General features: G+C 37.7%; 1 protein-coding gene across 5 annotated transcripts in view; it reads right to left on the reverse strand.

Moving 5' to 3' along the window:
• Nucleotides 1-3,975: 3,975 nt before the first annotated feature.
• Nucleotides 3,976-21,716, reverse strand: part of LOC118811431 (sodium bicarbonate transporter-like protein 11) — a 48,056-nt gene continuing 30,315 nt past the window's right edge. For 4 of the 5 annotated variants that reach the window (XM_036575634.1, XM_036575637.1, XM_036575635.1 and 1 more), the window contains exons 9-20: nucleotides 20,838-20,922; nucleotides 15,403-15,528; nucleotides 13,332-13,445; nucleotides 13,103-13,235; nucleotides 12,465-12,538; nucleotides 11,300-11,516; nucleotides 9,849-9,955; nucleotides 9,419-9,584; nucleotides 8,988-9,161; nucleotides 7,238-7,433; nucleotides 6,425-6,594; nucleotides 3,976-4,289 (exon numbers count right to left, since the gene is read on the reverse strand). In XM_036575634.1, the coding sequence (XP_036431527.1) occupies nucleotides 4,223-4,289; nucleotides 6,425-6,594; nucleotides 7,238-7,433; nucleotides 8,988-9,161; nucleotides 9,419-9,584; nucleotides 9,849-9,955; nucleotides 11,300-11,516; nucleotides 12,465-12,538; nucleotides 13,103-13,235; nucleotides 13,332-13,445; nucleotides 15,403-15,528; nucleotides 20,838-20,922 (1,629 nt within the window). In that variant the 3' untranslated portion in view covers nucleotides 3,976-4,222. The remainder of the gene's footprint in view (nucleotides 4,290-6,424; nucleotides 6,595-7,237; nucleotides 7,434-8,987; nucleotides 9,162-9,418; nucleotides 9,585-9,848; nucleotides 9,956-11,299; nucleotides 11,517-12,464; nucleotides 12,539-13,102; nucleotides 13,236-13,331; nucleotides 13,446-15,402; nucleotides 15,529-20,837; nucleotides 20,923-21,716) is intronic. The other variant, XM_036575638.1, reaches the window with a different exon arrangement.

Below are 21,716 nucleotides of genomic sequence, written 5' to 3' on the forward strand. Positions count from 1 at the left end.
CATTCAGTGGTGGGTCACTGCATGCATAATATGCTTAACAGCCACTTTATTAGAAACATCTGCCTTGTGCTTCCACTCACAGGCCACTTTATAAGAAAAACCTACCTTATTCTTCTACTCACTGGCCGGTTTATTAGAAATACTTACCTTGTACTTCCGCTCACTGGCCACTTTATTAGAAACACCTACTTTGTACGTTCACTCACTGGCCACTTTATTAGAAACACCTACTTTGTACATCCACTCATTGGCCACTTTATTAGAAACTTCTAGCTTGGGCTTGAAAACAACCTACCTTACAGGCCCACTTTGTAAGTATAATTGCAGACTTCTGTGCCCATCTGTTTACAGGCACAATTTGTCAGTTTCTGACCACAGGACCGCTGTTGATGGAATGTTATTTGGGTGGTGGATCATTCTCAGCTCAGCAGTGACACTGGTGCTTGTATGAATGTATCAGACACAGCGGTTTTGCTGGGATTTGTACACACATCAATATCACTGCCAGGCTGAAAGAGCTCCATCATCCAAAAATATCCAGCCAAGAGCAAATTTGCAGTCAGAAACTGACCATTGAGGAAGACCATAGAGGATAGCTGACACAAACTGTGCATCAACAGATAACCTATAAGATTTAGATTTAAATATAAGATTTAGATATAAGATTTTATCTATCTATCTATCTTTACTTGTTTAAAGTTATTTTTCCAAGTGAACCTATCTCACTACATATATACAGATCATTTTGCAATTTTCTTGAAGCAAGCTAAATTATTTGTCAATATACTGAGATAATTTCACTTGGAAAAATGACCGAAACGTCAAGATTTGCGATATAAATGCATATATTATATATAGCATTTTTTCAGTAAACAAGGTGGAGCTACAAAGTAGGTGTTTCTGATAAAGTGGCTGGTAAATGTTGAGCTGATGTGCTATATATTAGATTAAACAACATCCTTATAAAAGTTAGCTGAACATCAACAGTAGGACTGAATGATTTGGGAAAAATATCAACCCATATTGTGGTTATGATTTAAATGTGATTATTTTCAATAGTTTAACCACATCCACTTCTTCAGGCCTCAGTCCTAATTGCTGAATGTGGTGTGCCAGACTACCAGTTCCCAGATCTGTTTTATAAAGTGAAATTTTAGAGTCTTTCAAATCGCGATTTTGAGATTAAAACACTTAATCGTTCAGGTCGTTGTGAAGCCATGTTCATGCAATCAGGATATAAAATTTTAGTTTTGCGCCAGTGAAATCAGCCACTATTAAGTATCTGTCTCGCTCTCTCTCTCTGTAAAATATCAGAAAGCACATTACACTGATTACAAACCGAAACTGTGTCGCTGATTTGGACAACACAAATGGAATGGAAAATAATTAGACCTGCCCTTCATCAGAGCAGACAGGTGGTTGACCCTGTACTGCTCCTCTACAAGCTCCGTATCTTTCCAAACCATCTCTGATTACATATAAACAGCTCATCAGCTCATTCTGTGTGAGCCTCTTCACCATCCTGTTCTGAAACCCACCACCGCTGCTTGAGTATGTGTTGCTAGGATACAAAACTTTCCATGTGAGCCAGTGTGGACGTGATGTTAGTGAAATCCTGACAATCTCAGGCATTGCACCATTCCACCCTGCAAAAACGCCAATGGAGCACTGGAGTAATGAGAGAGACGACTCTGAGAGCAATGTGGAAGTTGGAGAGCCGATGAATAAAGCGTGTAATACAAAGGCAGGCCAGGTTTAAGTGCTAGAGGGCAGTTCATCTAACAGGCAAAAATCAATATCTGGCCTTTATTCTGGATCACCACTTTATGACTTTTGAATACATTTACTTTACAGAGCCTACAAACTGTGTAGAACACTTATAAGATGTGCTCAACGCCTTCAACTTTTTCTTTCTTCCAGTCTTTCATTATATTCTGTTGTATTGAACTCTATTCTATTGTGTTTTCTTTGTTCTGTTAGCTTCTCATGTACTATTTTCATACTTTTATACCATCTATATCCCAGTCAGAGTCTTGGAGGTGACAGTTCAGCAGTTTGTTGGATTTGAATGTACTGCACATTTTAATGTTTCCTTTGTTTTACCCAGTGGTGAACTACGACTATTAGAGCTAACCATTCAATTCAGGCCAAAAATGTCAAAACTGGCCAAAACATGCATAAAAAACGCACCTCTATGATAATGCTAACCTCTGCTAATGTCCTTATGGCATTCTAGTAGCAGTAAGCTAATGGTGATCTGCATGAACATTTTTTTTGTCATTAAATTAAACACAGACATCTGAAGTTTCTACTAAATATTCCATGTTTAACTTGAAGCTTGAGACAGATCTAGTAGCATACATTTTACTTTGTAGCAGTTTTTCAGTGACTCCAGTAAAGAGGCCTCGTATAGAGCTGCTGCCACTGTTTTCCGTTTTAACAAACCCCAGACTAGGTTGCTGTTTGTATAGACAGCATTCACAAAACAAACAAACAAAAAAAGCACCCCGGCGGCCATATTGTTGACATTCTGTCAACACAATGTGTATAAGCAGTCAACACCGGCTATGGCTTCCAAATCAAGATATCAAGTACAAGTCAGTTTAATTAGAGGTGCTGCTGCATACCAAATCTGTAAGTTATATCTGAGTCCTGATTATGTATTATTGCTCTGTGATAACGTATCCAAACATCTGTAATTACATGTAAGCATCAGCGTACATATCAAAAGCATACAAATTGCTAGAATCATAATTATTTGGTGGAAAGGTTTGCAATATTCTGTTTTTTGTGCCATCAAACATCATTTAGATAGCAAAAGTGAGTAATAGCTACATATCTATATTTGATTTGGTTAATCATTGTCAGCTTGATGTTAGCTTACATTACATGAGCCCTGCTAATGTTCTGACATGCTCTCAACTGCATTCATTGTATAGCTAAAGTATAGACTGCATTAGTCGATCATCAATCAGTGTCAATTATCTATCATAAACAATTCTCAACACTCAAATATTATCTAAACTACAGAACTCACCCTTCATCTGACTGTGACGGACTGATGAGAGCCGACTTTGGTATGGGAGGCGGCTGAAAGTTTATTCTCGCTATCCAAAGATTTCTCCTTTGCTGGCTCAGCTGTTCAGCCTCTTTTTCCTCACAATGTCAGACAGCCAGGATGCTATAAAAGCTTGCCGCATTTTGCTTTTAGTTGCTGTCGTTACTGCAATCATGAACCATGCAACACACTATAGCTATATTTTATCTGTCAGGATACTTTATTAAGTAACAGTGTATGAATGGTGGCTCTATGTGCACCACTGTCAACACTGTATTGAATGGTGGTTTAGCAAAAATATGGCGGTGGAATCAAGTGTGAGTCAGATAATATTATCTATTCATAATCAGTTACAGATCTAGGACTTCCTTAATGCCTAGAGTGAGGTTTTTCTCTGTGTCATTGGTCCTGCCTAGGAAATTAAAATGCATGTTGGGATTAGAAGGTATGATTTAAAACATGAAAAAGTGAAATAGCTTAGTTCCACACAAGGCAACCAAATAAAACATTTTTATTTAGTTTCACACAAGCTTCTCTGGTGGATGAAAAGAAGACCAAGACCAAACTAAAGAAACAAGGACAACACATATCCCCTGAGTGACATGTTGGAAGAAGAATATCAGAACCCTGTATTGTTCACTTCATTACAATAAATGGACCATCATTCATTTGTAAGGCATTTGACTGAGCTGAGTTAAGGCCACTGATTGGAATGAACTCAATTAATTGCCTTAAAGGAAACTGAGGAAGAAATAAATCAATTGGTCAGATTAATATAGAAATCCATTATGTGGAAACATAGAATAAGAAGTCACTTACAAAAACACCAGTGCAGTTCACCAAAGGTGACTGCATATCACTGTTGTTTTAACAAAACCTCTTATCTCTGAAATGGTAACTTTACAGGTACAGCATATCTTAACTTTAATGAGATTTAATTCCAAGTAATTTTGCACCATTTTTATTGGTCCATTTGCCATGAAATGTTCAAACAATGTAAAAGACTGTTATATGTTGTTATATGACAGCGATGATACAGAAAAAAGTATAGAGGTATATTAACAGTATTAATGTCGCTCATTTGGTGTCATTTCTGCTTCTGCTTTCTTTCCAAGACACATTTCCTGCTGCGTTTACAACTCTTGGGTAAATCTCTATTACTCATTACATGTGTTGAGCGTCTATGATGTCCAAGTACTTTGCTTCAATTATCTTTGGCAGCAAACTCTTCCTAAAAAAGGAGATGAAGTAAGCGTCAGAACAGATCTTCAGCCCAGTTCACATCACTGCATTTTTTTCTCTGTACTGAATCACACTCAGCATGCAACATGAGTCACGACCCAGCATGAAATATCATGAATATTATTTTACTGTTTGACACAGTACAACAAAGAACACACTGCCCACTCAAGAATATTAGTTAGTCTCGCTGTGCTACGCATACAGATTCCGAGAGTGGCATAATAAAACAGTAAGACATGTGTGTTTCACTGATTTTGCCTCCTGTTATTACGAAACATACAGTCATATGCAAAAGTTTAGTCAAGTTTACATGTTTGTTGATTTTTAAGTGAAAATAATTTAGCACATTCTCTATAAATAATAATATACTATGAAAAAAAAACCCATAAAAAGTTATGGCATATTTTATATTTCATGTTTCTTTTCCCAATATGCTAACTTTTGCAAAGAAATAGAAACTCTGCACTAAATTTAGCAGATTTTTGTTTTGCACATTTTGTGCAAATTTTCACAAACAACTGTGTATAAAATGATTTTGGAACAATTATACATTGGAATAAAACTATCAATTAGTGTCAATATTTTAATTACTTAAAACCACAAAGTTCACTGTAACATGCAGTGCATTTAGGACAGTTTCCATTTATGTGGGGGTGACAATGTTTGAAGCCTTTTCACACCAAGTCCAATTTTAGAGACTGAAAACAAAACAAGGACACATAGTGTCATTGCTGTGAAGCACTGTTCTTAAGAAGCATCGAAAGCTAATTGACTGCTAATGGCGCCCTCTTGTGGACAATCTTCAGCCTGCTAAAACCTGAATGAGTGCATTGCCTAATCTAAATCTCCAGTCGACTCTGGGCTGTGAAATTTTGCCATTCACCTAGGCTGTAAAAGGGATAATGCAGAATTTCTGTGAACTTCTGGATAAAGGCCCCTTCAGATGCAGGCTTCAGCAGATTGTGCTCATGGAGTTACCTGAAATTCTTAGCAAAATGCACATGTTCAAATAAATAATAAATTCACTTTAATTTAAACAAAAGGAGAATATCTTTCAAAGTAATTCATGCATAATTCACGTGCAAATATGCAGATTTTGGTGTCAATATCAAATATGAAAGTAGCATGGACTGAAATGCTCTCTCATTAGCATTTTCAATATGCTTGCAGTGATGCAGCCTCGCAGATCCAATCTGATGACGTTGAGCAGTGAGACCAAAAACCACAGGGCCAAAGTCTGGTGAGTTACAAGCCAGCTTATTTTAAAATGCTTCAAAAACACATCAAAATAAAAGGCAAACATACATTAACACTAAAGCCGTCTTGCACATCAGAGCTCATGGTTTGTTTGCTCCTCTTAATGCTCAAAGCTCTGATCTGAAGCAGAACCTCAAATTCCTCCACACGTACACACAGTGCTGCTGCAGAGCTTCAGCTGTGAATTGGTGTTTAATTGTTTTTAGCAGCTGCCTTTTTTTCCTCGTGTCTGAGTCGCACTGCCTGGAAAGTAAGGTGATCTCTTCATCACTGTATCTTAGTGAGAGGTGCATCAGAGTGCATTAAAAATTGCATCTGCTTTTTCATCCATAAAAAATGACTTAGTGTGAAAAGACCTCACAACGACTAACCATCAAACATCAGCCTTAACAATGAAAAATACTGTTTCAAAAGGTGTTTTCTCCTGTAGTTGCACACCAGCAGGAGGCTTGTTTACAAGGCAATTCACTGCTGTGAGTGTAAATGAAGTGAAACAAAGACTGGAGTGTCAGTTCACAGATTGGCACGCTTTGATTTCATGGTTATCGATAATTGTCTGTAAATCGTTAAGTAATCCCAACCCTTATATGCACAGATATTCAATAAATAACTTAATGTATTGCTAATAATAATTGTAATAGTCAATTCTTACACCAAGCAATGATTGTTATTAGCAAGCTGTGGTTGCTGCACAAAATAATAATCTTGCCACATCAACACATAATTCAGTATGTCTGGTCACATGTATGTCTTTATGGTATGTTTTACAGCGTCTTCAAACATGTCTCAGCCAATCAGACTTTAGAACCATAACTATGCTTTTAATAATGAATCAGCTCAACATAATTGAGCAATATTGTTCAATACCTGACAGGAATGAGGAGGATCATGAGCAGGGGGAAGATCATCTTCATATACGGTAGAGGGTACATCCCAAAGGCACACAGGGTGATCAGTTGGATCAGCTGTAGACCTGTGAAGTAGTGAACTTTCCTCTGAGGCACTCGCCGAATGTAGTGTGTGGGTGGATATGAAGTCTAGGGAATAAGACGAGAGAAAGAAAGCGAGAGCGAGAGAGAAGGGTCTTAAGATTTGTACATAAATGAATTCTGTGTACTCCTTGGTAAATAAAACCTTTCAGCTTACATGTGTAATTTACAGCATGGGTGATTGACTGCACTAGTTTAATTAAATAGCATGTTCATAACTATTGGCTGAGGAATTACAGGACAACCTTTGCAGGGCAAACATACTGTTTTTTCATACTATTATGGAATGAAGTATTTGGTCGCACTTTATTTTGATGGTTCCCTGTAGATTACCTTGCAGTATTAACACGCTAAAGTGAACTGTTTTGCTTAAAAAGAACAGAAAAAATGCTGATTTAAAACAAGCACCTGGACCTGAAACCACTGCCCATTGGGTTCTATTATATGTGAGTTTTATATCAATGATCTTCAGTACCAGAAAATATTGCCTATAATGATCTAGTTGAATGTCAGTTAAGGACAACAAAGCTTCTACAGTGGACCTTCAGAATAAAGTGTTACCAAATAGCCTCAGTGAATATAACACATTTACGCTTTTCACTGAGCCAAAATCATTTCGTTCACTGAAAGCTTTTCGATGAATTAAGGCCTTTTTATAATGTAGATGTCTCATTCGTCCTTCAGCACCCACTTGTTCTTTGAGCAGCAGGGCGATCCGGTCACACATCTGGTTGCCTTCGATGGAGGTGAGAGCGATGTAGAGGAAAAGGCCGTAGAGGACGGGCTTAGGAATCCACTGCAGTGGCACTGGCAGCAGGAACACAGACAATCCTATCAGGACGTTTGCAGCCAGTGATGTCAGACGAGTCTCCTTCACGCTGACAATCCTGAAGTCACATGGTTAAGTTATTCCATCCATTATGACTGATAATAGTATGTGAAAAGTCATTACTTGCCATTGTGAGTGAACAGTTATTTTCCATAAGAGATGTGAAGACAATGTACTAAAACTTTCCACATACAAAACTGTTGTAGTTGTGCAGAATTAATGTCCTGGCTAATATATTGTGAAGCTATTTTACTTCTCCAGTAACTGATCGTATTATTAAACTTATGCGTAGAGACACCTTTAACATATCAAGTTGTACATGCTGTGATAAATCTGCCTGTCTAACATCCTGGTTCCTTTTTAATTGCACCTTGTGATTATTGTTTACACCCGTGTCTTGTTTGTGTTCTTATCTAGTACTTTTTAAAATAAGCTTTATAAAAGATTTTAAGTCATTACATTAATGTCAATACAAAAGTGAAACCGATAAATGTAAAAACCTTTTATCAGTTATATAAAAAGAGAATAAGATTGCAATTTTGAAAGAGTTCCAAAGAGTTCTCTGCAGATATTTTTTTCATGCTCCCTATATTCATGCTTCTGGGTTAGTTTTACTCAATAACGGCATTATGTGAGCAATCTAAAAGGCGGCTAACTAGATCTGTGATTTTAATCCAGTATGAGTACGCAACTTAAGTCATTTTTACAGTCTGCAGTCCTGTTAAAGAGTCTGTAATAGTAATCCTGTTTACCTCATAGTTTTGGAATAACAAAACCTTCCGACAGACACAGCAGTGTATGGTGTTGTTATTGTTATTGAGTCTGGCACCTTTTGCATAACGTAAAAAAGACATGAAATTCCAGGCTATGATGTATAATTTGGAGAGATTACACAGATACAGTATCCTATATGAATCGTTTAGTCAAATTCAACATAGCAAGTCAAAGAACATTCTCTGGTAAAACTGCTCCAGTTTGAATAGTGCTTTAGTGTTGTCTCCCTTGTTCCTAGTTTCTTCTGTTTCTAGTTCTACTTGTGAATCATAGTTTCATATAAGTTTTGATGTCCCTGCTTTGTGTTTTATTTTTTTGCATTATAGAGTTTCAAGTACCTGAACATGAGTTTCATGATACCAAACTACTTGTATATTAATGGATATTAATAAGGGTTACTTGGGCTGAGATGCTTCATGAAATGTTTTACTGCTTATGTACCCTGTTGTAAGCATATCCTTGATTGTAATGGCTGTTTATGCTATTTTATATCATGTATGTTTGTCTATGTATTCTGATACAGATTCTATTGTGTTATATGACATAAGCTCTATAATAGTATTAACATGTACTTTTAATATAAGCTATTTTAGGATGCCTCTTAACATCTGGCCAAGGATTACAGATGAAAATTAGACTTTTGGGCTAACTCTGTCTCATTTACAGTTATAGTACTGTTTATTAACGGACACTGTCCCTAACAAATATACCGGTACATTAGTAGCTGCTTGTTCCCTGAGCGCAGCCATGGATTGTGATATAATTTGATGAACTGCCCCCGTTCAGCACTCCTATGCTCTGGGTTCTCTTTAAAGGTGTCCACTGCTGAGTGACTTACGTCTCGTAGAGGTGTCCCTGCTCCACACGCTGCTCAACCTTAGCCAGCTGACGGACATGCAGTGTGGAGTGGGGGAAAGCTGCGTGCATCCATGGCAACCCCAGCACTGACATCAAGATGTTGATAAATCCAGAGAGCATGAGATCCCAGTGGTATGCCGTTCCTTTCAGCAATCTGAAATACACACACACATTGACGCTCACTGCACTCTGTAACTGTCTGCACAAAACTGACACCGCCAGAATGTGTGATGGCTCGGTGATCTTGGAGAAAGCCAAATTGTAGCTACGTAGGAGGTAGACAAGACAGTCATCAAACTGAATTTATACTCTAAGAACCTCTGGCATATAAATAACTATAAATATAAAGAAATAGCATCTGAATATGACACAGCTTCAAATCGTTTACAAATATTTTTTTCTGAAGTGTACCTATTCTCAGGAGCATTGGTGAGGGAGATCACAATGTTCTGGTCAATGAAGATGAGCAGAGCGAGGAGGAAACCAAGGCCACACGCACTGAGTACGTTCATGCCCGTGAGCTTATTCAAAGGAGCCACATTGAATACAGGACCACTGTAGTAGTTGAACACTGGAACTGTGGGTAGGCACAATGAAGAAATGCCTCAAAGAACTGTGTTACAGTGAGAGGAGGTGAGGATAATGGAGATATATAAAGATGCACAGTATCTGAGTATAACAGATTCAGATTATCAGATGTTTCATAAAAGGCAAATAATTAAAAACAGTTCATCATATTGCTTTGAAGAATTAGATGAGCGTGTTCTGCAGCATAACCGGAAATTGAACAGTTTTATTTCATCATTTAAAACTATGCCTAATGTGATAACCAAGCACTTACGCTCAATGTCAATGAATAGATACGAGCCCACGAAGGAGAATATGACCACAGAAATGGGCAAAGCACAGTCTGACACCACCTCCCTTACTTTAGCATGGAGAAAGGGGCTGGAGAAAACCAAAGTACAATGTTAAATCCACCTGAAGTAAAGAAAAGGAATTTTTAAGACAGATTAGCACTGAGGTCTTCCAGAAACTGGATTCTATGTGAGAACCTAAAGGGCTCTGGTTGAGCTACAGTACTGTGCAACACTCAGAGAGCATTTTTTTCAGCCAAAACCAGCCCCACACAAAAGTCTTAACAACTAAATATAATATCAACATTTGCAGTATTTAGTGTGTCCACGCTTTTCCTTTATTACAGTTCCCATGTTGGTTGTATTTCCTGTTTTTAATGATCCAAGTAGTAAACCCATTAGTCCATAAAAACTTACTTCACATCTCAGATGTTCAATTTAGGTGTTCTAGTGCCAATTTACTCCCTTTTCTCAGTAAGGGATTCTTGACAGCTACTCATCCTTTCAGACCTGTAGCATTTAATCTTTTTTAACTACAGTTTTGGAAACTCCTGTTTTTTTTTTGTTTTTTTTTTATCTTGACTTATTTTTCTTTGACTTTCCCTTCCTTATGCAAGTCGATGATTTTATGTTTAATATCCTCAGATTATCTCCTTTTACCATTTTTGATACACATACCAAATAATCTAAAGGTAATTTATAGTACTTTAAAATAAGACTTTTTTTTTTTGAGACTTTTTGACTTTTGTTTGTGAGAGCTTTGGGAATATCTTTTGTAGGTAGAATGTAGCTGTATCTCATTGGCTACTTAGTGTTGGAATCTTTTATGTGATTTTCTTGTTTCCTGCTTTTTTCCTGACCTTGGAAAATGAATAACTTAATGGCTGTTTTGACAGTAAGTTAAGTTAATGAAAAGGTGGTCTCCAATTTTTGCACATTACTGTATGTTTACAAAACATAGTGCCATCCTATTAGTGTTCCTATACCATAAAGTCTCATACCATACCATAAAGTTATAAACATATGGATTTGTTTAACCCTTAAATGCATTGCCATCTATTTACACATGTCTTGGATCTTTGGCAACCCAGAACATACATCTTATACAAACTAGCTAGACCATGATAGTGTAAAATTGGATAATTGCATGATGGTGTAAAAAAATTATTCGATAATTGCGAATATAACAAATATATTTAAATTTGACTATTTTATTGTAACGTTTGTTGCTTATCTGAACATCTGAAGTGATTATTATTGTATAGGCTGTTTAAGGCTTCTACAATCTTAGTAAAATTATGCAATGTTGAGATCCCCTCAGTAATTCATAATCATCTCACTGCATCAATCAAATCAGAGTGGTTCTTGACCTGTAAAGACACATCCCAGCACACCACTACCTGGTAAGGACTACAATGGAGCACCTCACAGTTACCTCCTCTTGATGAGAAAAAGAACATAACCGAGCCACAGAGTTCCCAGCATGAGCAGTAGACAGAGGATAGGGCGCTCCTTGGTGCACAACATGAGTACTGCAGGCAGAGATACACCAGCACCACTGCTTCCGGGCTGCTGGAGCACATCAGCCAAGCTCTGTAACTCCACAGCACTCCTGTTCACCAGCGTGGGTTCATGGTAGTACTTATGAAAGACTGAGAAAGACAGAAAAGGAGAAGATTTGACAAGGCAAATGTAGCTTCATGGCCAATAAGACCTCAAGCAGGGCTATTCTGAGTGACCTGTTTTCTGAGACACTTGTCAATTCTAACTGTTTTTTTGAGTATGTAGTTGCTAATGAAAAATATAACTGCAATGGATAATGGAACAATTATGTTCTGCAACTAAAGGTACTGAAGGCTTACCTTTGAAGGTAAGTGACAGATTAGTACCTTTTTTTTCTGAAAGTGTACAGAGAATGCACCTCAGAGGTAGCATAAAATAAAAAATAATAAAATTCTTTTTTCTTTTATTAACTTAACATATAAGAAAACAAAATTAAATGTAAAATGTGGCCTGTGCAAAAGTTAGGGAACATTTTATGGTAACACTTTATTTGGATTGTCCACTGTAAAGGCTTTGTAGATGCTCTTTAACTAGCATTCAAATAAATATCTATTAAATGCAACTGAACTTGAAGTTGCATAAGAAAAATTCTATTAAATCTATCCCTAAGCCTAACCCTAACCTTAACCTCAAGGCAAAAACCTACACCTACTCCTAAACCTAACCCTAACCACAATGTTGTTGATAATCAGTAAGTATCACAAAAAAGTTTGTTTATAATTTAAGTATATGTAGATCATCTATAGGGACCATCTAAATAAAGTGTGACCCATTGTATATTTTATTTATTTTTATTGTTTTTTTTTTTCAAAAACTTAGTAAATAAGTAGAAACTGTGCTCAGAAAAATGTTTAAGTTTCTTCCCTGTACTGGATGTGTTACGCGTTTGTGTTTTCTGCTCTCTCTTCCTGAACACGTTTACTCAGTCAGACGACAGCTAACGTGTTTGACGTCCTCTTTTCTAGTCGAATTGGCCTTCTTATTGAATGCGTGTTCAAAGTTTCTGTCATGATGTGTTTCAAGGAACGTGAACTTACTTTTGATGGTGCCTTTCACAGCATCACCCACAAAGGCAATTGAGATGAACAAAGCTATGACTTCCTCTGTGGAGCTGAGGGCACATAGCATACACTAAGAAACCAATCATCTCCTTTATCAAAGCAGCCAATCACAGACAAAGACATAACAAGAAGTTCAAGGCACACCAAGAACAGCCATGAGATTATGTGAAGGATCTTTATGAAAAAGTGCAGACAAAGAAAGAAAGACCGGGTTTCACTTTCAAAGTTTCAAATACAGAATGCAACAGTGGACTTTACGTTTACATTACATATCACTGCTGTCAGAACAAAACCTCCAAATCTCCAAAATAATGACTTTACAGGAGAAGCAAAAAACATACCTTACTTTTAATGTAAGTCAATGGAACCAGACTTTTTCCAAGTCATTTTGTGCTGTTTCTTTTGGTCCATTCTTCATGAAATTTACACATCATGTAAAGGACAACAGGCATTTTCAAATTATGTCAAAAACTGAAAATCGAGAGAAATGGAGAAACAGGGTTTTGTTCCGACAGCAGTGATATGCTATAGTATAACAAAGCAGTAAGAACATCTACATGGTGAAAAACAAGTAAACAAGTCTTATATTTCTCTCTATGTGTCTTTTCACTGACCGTTTGAAAAGCTTCATGAATAAGCTGACATTGAAGACGCCTCCCAGTATAAGGAACAGGCTGTTCCACAGACCAATGCATGCGTAGAACGCAGGAAAGTCGAGGTCATAGTCATCACAGATACCTCTGATAACTGCAACACCACAGCAGAGCAACAGATAACAGTGATGCAACCCTGCAGAAAACTAACAAAACAACTTTTAACATGAGAAAGATTATGTAACTGTACCACTGATGAAGATGGCAAGGGGTGCAGTGGTCAGGGGAATGACCATAGGAGAGCCAGCGAAAAAAGAATAGATCACACCTCCAATACTCTGGCCCACAATGGTCTTCTGGACATCTGTGAGAAGTAAAAGAAACACACCAAATACTGACTAGCTGTACCAATACTATTGCTAATATGATCTTGTAAAAAAAGGGATGTGAAAGATTATTCATATTAATTAAGTTTTTTAGCCTTTAATGGTCAGTCACTGGCAGTTCAAGAACTAACAGATAAACAAATACATTGGAATACTATATTGATGTTGATATAAAGAGAAATTTCTTGATAAAATGTAATTCACGGTGGTTTAATGTGAAATGCACTGTTCTGAATTGTTCACAGTGGTGGTGATAGGGACCAGATATCTGAAGAGTCTAGAAGCTCCCTTACAGATTTGGCCCCAAAATCTATTTTTAGATTTTTTTAAAAATCTATTTATGTTGTAGTACATGCTGGGCATCATAACACTAATATATATATATATATATATATATATATATATATATTTCAGATATATAAAAACTCAGAAGTTGTGCAGGTTCACTAATAATAAAATCACCATCATGATAAAATGATGTCTGTTGTGCAGACATCACTGCCCTGGTTCCTATGCTAAGAATGTGAGGTAAATCCAAGTTGCTAAGTTTTTCTACAATTCAATTTCACATGAAATCACTCTGAATGACTCTGGTTACATCTCATTGATGGAATTTTGCAGAAATAAAAAAAAACAAAAAAAACGACTCAACGTTGTTCCCCTTTAACTATCTCAAGTGATCTGATCACAAGTGGACACCAAGTGGATAGCCATTTGCACCTTGTATTTTCTTGAAGGCCTACTTTAAGAGGAACCACTTATGATTGGATTTCGTGACTGGAGGAGTGGCACCGCATTTATCAAGTCATTCTTTCACTGTGTTTGTTGTTAGACAAAAAATGCCCTGCAAGTCCTTGTTCATGGAAATGTACGAGCTGTTGCAATTGTTTAAATCACAAGGAGTGCCAAGTCAAAGTATAAACAAACAGGAGAAGAGATGAAGAAAGAAGGTATTCAGTAGCTTTCATCTCAACTGTGATGACACAGTTGATTAGGTGGTCAGGAAGCCTTGACACTCACACTACATATGTTATATGGATATCCCTTAGAACCTCCAATGGCGGTTTGAATGATGGGATCACAATGCGTATCTGAGACACACTGGACCCTTTTCTTATGATTCATCCAAGACATATGTTAATGCCAGATGTGAATGGGACCACTGACTACTTCACAGCTTGTAAACACAATGATCTGATCTCTTCTGATTTGAGCGACGTGCTATGATCAGATACGTATCCGGTATGTGGCCTTGTGACCTTAATGAGAATGGTTATTGGAATGGATTGGAATTTGGAATTTATGCTTGATACGTGTCCAGGGCCAGCTCCAGCATTTTGGAGGCCTTCAGCAGGATTGTTTTTGGTCATTAAATGGCTATTGTTAGTTATTAGTTTTTATTGACTCTGGCTCTTTGAATCACATATCGTATCCATGTTTTAGCTGTCTACCTGTTGATAGCTCATCTGCTGCTGCATAGTTTGTGTTGGTCATCCTCTAGTCCTTCATCAGTGGTCACAGGACGCTGTTGGCTGGATATTTTTGGTTGGTGGACTATTCTCAGTCCAGCAGTGACACTGAGGTGTTTAAAAACTCCAGCAGCACTGCTGGTGTCTGATCCACTCAGACCAGGGCAACACACACTAACACACCACCACCACCACCACCACATCAGTGTAACTGCAGTGCTGAGAATGATCCACCACCCAAATAGTACCTGCTCTGTGAGGGTCCATGGGGGTCCTGACCACTGAAGAACAGGGTGAAAGGGGCTAACAAAATATATATAAAAAAATGTTCCTACGTCAAATTGTAATTTTGCTTACATAATATTAACAAATTAGTTTCTGTCGAGGCAGAAAGCAAGCTTGATATAAGCAAAGCATCTTAAGTTAACCGATAAGGACAATATGTGAACATAATTGCAGTACAGACCTATCTCGCCTCGTGTGCTTTCATCGTTAAGAGAGCCAAAGGCAATGGCAGGCAGCAGGATGGCGATGTAGAGGAAGATGGCTGTTGTTGTATACTTCAGCAGAGACCTGCTACTTCCATACATACCTGAGGACAGGAGCAGCACATTAGCTTATAGCTCAGTCCACTCAGCAAGAGCAGTTTAGAGCTGCAGAAGGTGAGGTCCCTTCTAAATGATGTTCAGGCTTAAGTGCATTTATAGACTTTTTACAAATGTGACAATAGATGTTTTGTGCTTTGATGACCTTGCCCACCTTTATTGACAATGAGTTTTCAGGATTACATGAACCAATTTACTGCACAATTTCAGGGGTTCATATCACTGTATCACTTAAAATACATGAAAATGGCTTAAAATCTACCTCTCATATCTGTATCCCAATTACTCAGCACAAAAACTTTGAAAGTAGGCCAATTACAAAGTGATGGAATCTAAAACGATGGCAAGGCAACAATTCTGCAAGGTTTGTGAAGGGTCACAGTTTTGTTGACTGCAGTGTGCCTACAGATACAGAAACACATGTATATGCATACTGCAATGCTGTGTCTTTTTTCTGACCAGCTAATTTGAAGGATCTGCAAGTAAATCCACAGAGATTTTAAAGTAAACTTTTTCTCTTACTTACTCAAGTAAAATCATGAACTGAAAGGGATTTTTGGATTATGACTTGGTGTTTGTGCTCATAAAATCAAAATACTCATCATTTTTTATTCCTGGCATTAAGTTTTCTGATGGGCTGTTTCTGACCTGCCAGTGTTCTAGCTTTAAAAACAAAAAAGAAAATGCCAATAATAAATAAATGAAAGTTGACTTCTCAATATGTTACAACCAGGGGTAGCTATTAAAATAAGCTAATAGGGTTCTTCTTCTCTTTCAAAGAAAAAAGGTTTAATTTTTGATATTTTGGACTTCTGTGGACATAAGAACTATAGCACCACCAAAAGGTCATGAGAAAATATGAACTGACAGTAACAGAATATTTGGACCCCACTACATAACACTAACATAACCATGCCATAAACATGTCATATGCTTTTACAAGTTGTCAAGACAGATTTTGTTAAGTAATATGTGTCATTGTGCCATTACTGGTAATTGTCATGCCAGATGTCATGATATTCAATGATGTCATAACATGTTTGTCACATACAGCAAGCATCAAGACATGTTATGATAATTAATGCTAACAGCACTGTTATTATCACTGAACATTATCTTTCATGACAGCTTAAGACAGTAAATGACCTCTGCCTTAACATGTTTATGGCATGGTTGGATCAATGTTATGTAGTAAAGTTCAAGTGTTACGGATTGTCTGAGATGGGACTGATTTACATCTTGCCTGAACTGTAGATTCACACAGTCTGTACATTTGAAACATGCAGTGTCAAATGGGTTGTGACATGTTACATGTAATGAAATGCCCCTCCTGAATTTAGCAACACCTTGACAACTTCCTGGGATATCAGGATGTCAATGGGATAACACCTGGGATAACATAGGAATGGTCTAACAACATATTAGCAACCACCTGGGATACCTTATCAATGTCCTGTCAATGTCTTAGCTACCACATGGGATATCATAGCAATGGCCTAGCAACACCTTAGCAAGAACTTAGGATAACATAGAAATAGCCTAGCAACACCTTAGCAATAACTTGGTATACTGTAGAAATAGCCTAGCTATAGCTTAGCAACCACCTTTGATGACATAGCAATGGCCTAGCAACTATGCTAAATAAAAATTAAACAGAGTCCTGCTGGTAGGGAATTTTATTGAAGGTGGCCAGGGGTTCAAAATCTAGAGAAAACGTTTATCATTATCATTATTATAACATGATTATGGACAAAAAAGTATCTCAATGTGTCTTGGCTTATGCCTTCATCAAGTAGAGTCAAACAACCAGAGCAACCCCTTTGGATAATATTGCAATGGCCTAGAAATAGCTCAGCAACCACTTGGGATAACACAGCACTGGTTTAGCAGCACTTTAGCAACAGCATGGGATACTACAGCAAAAGTCCACCTTGGTGTCATCTGAGATTTCATAGCGATGACTTTGTCAAGCCAACTAAAAGTTCACAAACTTTCCCTTTCTAGATTTTATTAGCACCCCAATGAGATTTGCTTTCTACATAACGTTAACAGCATGTCCCCACTCAATCATGACATAGTTTGCCACAAACATAAAGCAGATCTACTCACTGTACAGTCCATTTTACAATTTCACAGCAATGAATGAGAACTCCAGCTGGTTTTTACTTAGACAAGTTCAAAGTCCATGGGCTTCTGTCATATAAAGCTTTCTCCAGCAACATTTACAAAAGTTTGTTCAATAAATTTGTTCAATATATATGTAGCGACTGCATCTTTCAAATAGTTTGCACAAAAATAGCCAATAGCCACATCAGCTTTCCCTTGCATCCTTCACATTCACAGTGTATTCAGCTTTTCATGAAAGAAACGTACCTCAGTTGATCGGTTTGTCTTTGATTTAGGCCTGTGCTTTGTGCTTGGTGGCTTTCTCTGTGGACGTCATTCATACCCCTTTGCAAGTACAGCTGTCTTGGAAGCACAAGCTAAACCTACCGGTGAATCAAACTTGATGAAAAAGGTGAGCAGACAGAACTGAAGAAGCCATGGTCTGAGCCGTGCACATTCAGCACACCATAGTAGAAGCAATAACTCTGTTATTCTTTGTGAGTGCTCTCGGATTCTGAGCGAAATTATGTTCAGATTGAAAAGCTGAATTTCCACTACTACAGTTACAAAAACAGCCACAGATCAATATCACAAGCTATTTTCCAAAAACAACTGTACAAAGCAACAGCAAGACCGTAATTCATGTTTCATGTAAACATCACGTAGACAACAGCACACATGATGCACATTGTTTGCTAGGGCTGCAAATAACTACGGCTGATGATCATGTTGACGATAAAGAAAATCAACAGACATTTTCGGTTGATGATGTTTGGTTTACTTTTTCAAAATGTTGTCCAACCTATAGTGAGTTAACAGCTTCACCTGAAGAGGGCAGCAATTCACTTATAGCAAGGGCTGGTCCTGGAGATCTACCACACTTCATACTTTAGCTCCAGCTCTAATTTAACACACCTAATTAAGGTAATGAAAGCTTTAAGGGGAATCTAAATTTTAGAGCCAGGTGTGTCAGATCTCACTCTCCAGGGTGGTAGAGACCCCAGGATCGGACACCCCTGACTCTTAGTATCTTACCTATGTAAGCAGTTAGCAAAAGAAAAAGAGCAATTATGGCTGAAAGTTACAAAATAAGTAAAGTCTGGGGCATTTTCTTTAAACAATATACGAAAGTTTGACTTGGTGAGTAAACAGTAGCTTTCCCTCCATGATGGTGTTCTGACAAACTAAATTATACAAAGTTCGCACTGTAAATGATGTCAGAATAAACTAGCCTAACAAAAATCACTAAAGCACATCATGTTAAATAAGTAATGATAAATATTAAAATATTCTAACCTTGTCAGAGTGTTACATTCATTAGCTAGGTAACTACGTACAACTGGTTAATTAGTTTAAAATACTACTCATTTTGTAAACATTATAAAAAATGCTAACCACTCGTGCTGGAAACCTATTTCACACAGAACTCGTCTAGTGAACAAGCGCACTGATATTTTAAACCGTTTGAACAATGCTGAAGCCTGAAGAGCTATAACACTAATCTGCATATTTATTAGCTATTGCATACTACTTACTGTAGCTCAAAGTTATGGGCAGGCTAAAATCAAAGCACCCCCTATGCTTCACGCAGTACATTGCAATCTGGGCTGCATATCATATTAACACTATGGAGGAACGTAGAGTGCTTTTGGTTTTAAATAAATAACATGTTGACTTTTTCCATAATCAACACGGATGGCAAGCAATCAACTTTGTCCCTCATCTAGTCTGGTGCAGTAGTGAGAGGAGATGATAAAAACAGTACTGCAAACTTGCTTGAAGAAAGAGCGGTGGAAGCAACAGAAGATAAATGCTTTCAAAGATATGGTTTGTGATAGCATGCTCAGAGCAGTGCTGGAAATTCACTGGAAAGGATGGCCTGACAGGCACTGCTATGTAGTTTCCTGACACCACTACTGGTCCAATTTGCAAAGGCGTGGTAACCATGGGGCTACAAGCGGTTGTGGGCCCTATGGATCTAGTTTCAATCAATAAAATGAATGATTCAACACCATAAAGTCCAGAAATTCAGTATAACTGAGTTCCATCTCAACTAATGTGAACAAATTACACCAGATTTACTAAGCATGGAAAGAGGTAGTCACAAGGCTAAGAATCAGCAGAACCGATGCTTAATGTTACCATACATTTCCAAAAATGGGGTTTGGATTTGAGGTCTACTTGCATACATTTTGCAATAAGTACCTGGTTCTAACTTTCAGGTTAAATGGATGTGGTGCAGCTGCCAGTCAGCATGAAAGCTGATGTTCTGAATAAATCCAGCCAATCAACAGTCACGCATATGAATGGCATGAGTATAAACATAATCATTGCATGTATGTATGTGTGTATCCTGTGCATTAAGTTGCCCCTGCCAATTAACAACAGCAATAGCAATCAGGATCATAAAGTTCTAGCAATGTTACATTTTTATCACCAGGAACATCATAAATCATAAATGGTCATAAACCTCGCACGAATTGAACATACAATCCTAGTCTTTATATAAAGGCATTTACATAAAACATACAATCCCAGCCTTTATATAAAAGGTATTTATATATACATATATATAAAAAAAACCTGAATTACCATAGTTAAAATAGGTACCAACGTATTTAAGCTCCATGGACTTTCCTACCTGCTTAGTGTGGATGACATTTCAAAAAATGCTGCCCTGCCTAAAGACAGTTTACACAATCACAGCTCAAATGTTGAAATGTATGTGATCAATCTCCAAAGCTTCAACTACACATCCCTGAAGGTCACAAAAGACTTTTATACCTCTAGTCTCAAAACAATATATCTACTTGAACTTGCTACACCCACAATCAGAAATGTAACATGCATTTTCGCTACATCTCTGCTAGAACACCTGTAAAGTAGGCCAAACCAACAGATGCCAGCTGACTGCTAGCTAACAAATTCATAGAGAGACTTTAGGACATTGGTTTGTGTACTCTTAAATATGCCTCATTGTAGTGCCTCCAAGTGTACAAAAAAAGTACAGCACAGTACATCTTGTACCTATATTCATAAACCAGAATCTGACGGACAGTCAGCACCCAAAGAAAGCTGTTAGCTCAGGAACCGTGACCAGATCAATTGATTTAGCATAGCACTTGGCCAGGCACTGGCTACAACAATGTTTGTTATCTTATCTCCACCACCGAAGCCTAAGCTCACTCACCATCAGTGAAATCAGAAATGTAATGAGGAAGTCTACGGCTGAGGTCTTCATAAATACCACGACCAGCTTGCAGAAAATCCGTTACCTGCATGAAAACAGAGAATGGGAACACCTATAAACCAAATACCAGGACAAAAACTATTATATCCAAAGTTGTAACAAACAGATTTTACAGCATTTTGGAATGGAAGCCTTCATTTTGCCATTTCACACCACCTCCAGCTTTCTATGAGCTTTTTAATGCTTTGGCAAAAAGCAGGGCCAACTTAATTTAGAAAGACTGTGTTTAAAACCATTATAGACTGCTGACAAATAGCTGCAAATGAGTTATTGCATCTCCTTGTGTGCTGCAGGAAAAGCCCTATAGATTGTTCTTCTCATAAATGTTTCAACATTTGTTCCTATGGATAACTGAATTACTTTTCAAATCCTTAACACAGCAGTGCATGTAAACAATGGAAGCACTTGTCTTCTATATAACTGGCGAGACAACACTGCGCAGCGAGCAAAGAAACTGCTTATATTAGAGAGCTATTCATAAAGAAATAATTCATCTGTGCAATAGGCAGAGGATGTGTGGGTGCCAGGGAACACGGGCAGGCTTGGCTGCGCTGCCATGCGGCTGCTTGCCATTCACTGCTCTTGCCTGATAGCATTTTTTTCTTTATTTCTTTTTTAGTAACTGGGCAGAGAGAAAACTCTGGCAGCCTTGATGTTGTGGAGCAGCTCTTTATTGGCTTAAGATGGAGCGGAGTCTGAGGGTGGTCCCTGTGTGGGAAATTGTCTGCTACATGCTACATAACCCCATAAAAATCGATGTAATAACTTAAAAAGGGCAAGTGCAGCTTTTGTAGTTTTAGACATGAACAGGTATTTGTT

The sequence above is a fragment of the Colossoma macropomum genome, unplaced genomic scaffold (genome assembly GCF_904425465.1).
Source record: "Colossoma macropomum unplaced genomic scaffold, Colossoma_macropomum, whole genome shotgun sequence".
Lineage (NCBI taxonomy): Eukaryota > Metazoa > Chordata > Actinopteri > Characiformes > Serrasalmidae > Colossoma > Colossoma macropomum.